Here is a 3,572-nt window from a genome sequence, read left to right as displayed (position 1 = left end):
CTACCACTTTACCGTAGCTGGGTTTTTTTTTCTGTATATACCTGGCTTGATCAATACTGCTAGGGGCAAGTCATCGTTGTCGTCACTGCTGTCGTCTTTGTCACCACGATGAAGCACTGATTCATTCTTGGCATCGGTAGTAGAAAGTTCCTTAAGTGGGCCTTCGAAAAGTTGTCTGGGCTGGGCTGTGTGGTTCATTTCTGAAAGAGTATATCAGAAGAGAAGTGTGTAAATAAATATTGGCAGAGTAGCACAACGTTAACCAAGGTACACAGACCATACGTGTTCTAATTGTTCAGGAAATTATTGCACTCGGTCCTTACACATGTTATTGTTCGAACTATACAATTCTGGTTTTAACAATCAACTTTTTTGGATTCTTATTAAATTTCTTGTTCTACCATTTCAAATCTTATTTTTACTTAACACTGGCCGATGACTTTTGTTTTGAACATATTAATTGTAATACTCACTTTACTCTCCTTATCAAGCTGTGACAACATCTCAGTCTCAGCTAGTTGTATTTCAAATTATGACAATCACATCAACACACCGAAGGTGACTGAGATTAGTTCCATTAATATTGAATCCTTTGTTTTCGTTATCCTATCATTTTAAAGAAATACATTGGTTGATATGGGATGCCCCAATACAATCTCGCACAAATCATTACAAACCTTGTTGGGTTGAATTAGCACGAGGAGACTCCTCTTCTTTTTCGATGTAGGAGCTGGTACTTGGGGCTTCATCATCACTGCAGTCATCATCATAAATTTCCTCAGTGTCTATAATTGTCGCCTTCCAGATGTCCTTCCTCCTTTTACCACATTTCATTTCTATTGTATTCCCTGGTAGAGGAAGTCCGATACATTTCACCTCACTCAGTTTGACGACATTGCGGGATTTATCTCTTTTCCATTCCACATACATCAAGAGGTCAGTTTCAGGTCCAGGGTGAACACCACTGTCACCACTGACGTCTTTGTCACTACCATGTTGTCTGGGCTGGGTTATGTGGTTCTTTCCTGAAAGAGTATGCAACAAATCACTAAAAACACACAGGCAATTTTTAGAATGTTTTGTTTCAGCATATTATAATACAAGCAGTTCGACAGGTTTGACCAAGCTCTAGTCCTTTATTTTAATCATGCTCAGGAAGACTTTAGAATATGCAGTAATAATGGTATAATGAACTTGTCCCTGATAATGTAGATTAAATGAACTTTCAATTTCACGCTCACTTATCTCTACATAAGTGCTAATTTATGTATATTACACACCCTGTTTAGTAAATTCTACCAAAGGGCAACTCATCAGCATTACGGAAGTTGGCTATGTTTATTTATACATTAAATTTTAATTGACGAGATCGACTCCAATCCTGCAATTCGTTGTAATCAACATACCTTGAAGAATTAAGCTAGGTAATTTAAAAATGGAATTGCATATCTGTCAATGATTTTTTTTTTTTTTTTTTTAAGAGGGAATTTACAAACACGTTACTCTCTACCACTTTACCGTAGCTGGGGTTTTTCTGTATATACCTGGCTTAATCAATACTGCTAGGGGCAAGTCATCGTCGTCGTCACTGCTGTCGTCTTTGTCACCACGATGAAGCACTGATTCATTCTTGGCATCGGTAGTACAAGGTTCCCTAAGTGGGCCTTCGAAAAGTTGGCTGGGCTGGGCTGTGTGGTTCATTTCTGAAAGAATATGCAATAAATCACTAAAAACACTGGCAATATTTAGAATGTTTTCTCTCAGCAAGTTATAATACAAGCAGTTTGATAGGTTTCACCAAGCTCTAGTCCTTTATTATAATTATGCTCAGGCAGACTTGAGAATGTGCAAGTAAAAATAGCGGGATTTATTACTTTTCCATTCAACATACATCAACAAGTCAGTTTCAGGTCCAGGGTGAACTGGATGAGTGAAACATACAAGTATTTGAGTACTTTTAGAGTACGGTAATTGGGTTAATAGTTTCTGCCAAACTTCATTTCAGTTATTTGCTCTAAAATTAATAGATATTAATCTGCATTCATGCCAAGGAATAAACACATAGATATTCCGTTTAACTTTAAATTACATTTAGCCACTTAGCTGCATACTAAAGTACATCACAAATGTTATAAATATTACAAAATTATTACAAATTAAAAGACGGAGCGAATAGCATTCTTATACATCATGACATGGAAATGTCATATAACATTCCCCTCCCCTAACATTTGAAATTGAATATATCCGGCAACAAACGATGGATCAATTTTAAATGGCATTTTCACCCTTACCATCAGACTTGTTCTCCAGAGGCCCTTCCATGCTGACGTCTATGACTGTGAGGCTTCCAGTAACAGTTAAATGGTGTCCTAAAATGATTTAAGAGGATACAGATACAGAAGATTTACATATATTTGATATTTTATATGGAATTCACGAGCCCACTGTAAATCTGAAAATGGTATAGATCTAAGGGTTGTCCAAAAGGTCAGGTAAAGAGGGTAGTTTTCAGGGCAGCTGGACATGTCATGTACGCAACGTGAATACTGAAAACGGTATGAAATTCAGTCATAATGGCTGTCCAAAAAATTGTATATTTTTGTGCTGTTACGTACTTACGGTCCACTCCAGTGTCATTTTTTGTTTTGTTAAATGCAAATGGACAAATGGATGGGTTTACGCAATGCAAATGACGTTTTTTTAGAAAAATAGAATGGTGTTCCACGTCTAGATAGAGATCTAGACAAACTCAAACTACAGTAGATCTAAAGACTTAGCATATTATTGAGGTAGTGGCTATTCTTGCGACGAGTCATCGCTCGCACAGCCACTGACTTAGCCACAGTCGGTATTTTGTGTATCGCGAGATAGCTAGCGATAGACGAGTCTACTTGTCTAGTCTCTAGTAGAGGCATAGATCAATCTACTCGTGAAATAGGCCCCATCACTACAAATACATATGATATGGGACCTTACATGCTGATCGATCATAACTCTCTATATCAAATTACTGATCGCGCTCAGAACCAACAGATGTGAATTGTACAGACTACAGCTAGGGCCTACAGGATTTATACGGCAGTGGGGCTGGTGAGCACAGTATCATAGATCTACTCGTGTTTACGACCCCACCAAACGGCGTTTGCGCGCTGTTACCACATTGGTGGGGCTGATATCCACCGTGCATCTTTTATATAACCCTAAACCTAACCTATCAATATGTCGCGATTTCCTTAACCCTCGGCCTTGAATCAGTCTCCTACATGTATATCAGGATTTCCCCAACCCTACCTAGGCCGTGAGTCTGCCTCCTTATCGCGATCTTCCTAACCCTAGGCCGTGAATCTGTCTCTTATATCGCGATGATCGATTCAAGTAATGGGGCCGGAAACACGATTTTGCCTCTCTAACGTTAGAATCTAGAAATATTACCTAACGCTAGATCTAGATTTTACACAAAATAATGAATGGGGCTGTGCGAGTGACGTGACAATGTAGGCTAGGACTTAAGTTCGAAGCCGATATCGACCCTACCCGTGATCCGATCTCGCTCAAAATTTGGAAGACTG

General features: G+C 38.7%; 1 protein-coding gene across 1 annotated transcript; it reads right to left on the bottom strand.

The window, feature by feature from the left end:
- On the bottom strand, window positions 1-2,325 carry LOC139740685 (uncharacterized). The gene is made up of 4 exons (XM_071651256.1): window positions 2,295-2,325; window positions 1,545-1,703; window positions 678-1,025; window positions 1-200 (listed from the first exon to the last, which is right to left on the bottom strand). The coding sequence occupies exons 1-4, from the start codon at window positions 2,323-2,325 to the stop codon at window positions 1-3; spliced, it is 738 nt and encodes a 245-aa protein (XP_071507357.1).
- Between the last annotated feature and the right edge of the window lie 1,247 nt (window positions 2,326-3,572).

Source organism: Diadema antillarum, unplaced genomic scaffold (genome assembly GCF_040938485.1).
Source record: "Diadema antillarum isolate AM-2024a unplaced genomic scaffold, OU_Dant_1.0 seq00000872_RagTag, whole genome shotgun sequence".
Classification (NCBI taxonomy): Eukaryota; Metazoa; Echinodermata; class Echinoidea; order Diadematoida; family Diadematidae; genus Diadema; species Diadema antillarum.
The sequence above is the reverse complement of the archived record's forward strand: the minus strand, read 5'-3'. Positions and strand labels throughout refer to the sequence as shown.

Coding starts and splice junctions, on each gene's coding strand:
- LOC139740685 (XM_071651256.1), bottom strand. CDS start 2,325: ATGGAAGGGCCTCTGGAGAACAAGTCTGATG. Junction 1,704..2,294: donor TCTGGAGAACAAGTCTGATG/GTAAGGGTGAAA, acceptor ATATTCTTTCAG/AAATGAACCACACAGCCCAG. Junction 1,026..1,544: donor AGCAGTATTGATTAAGCCAG/GTATATACAGAA, acceptor ATACTCTTTCAG/GAAAGAACCACATAACCCAG.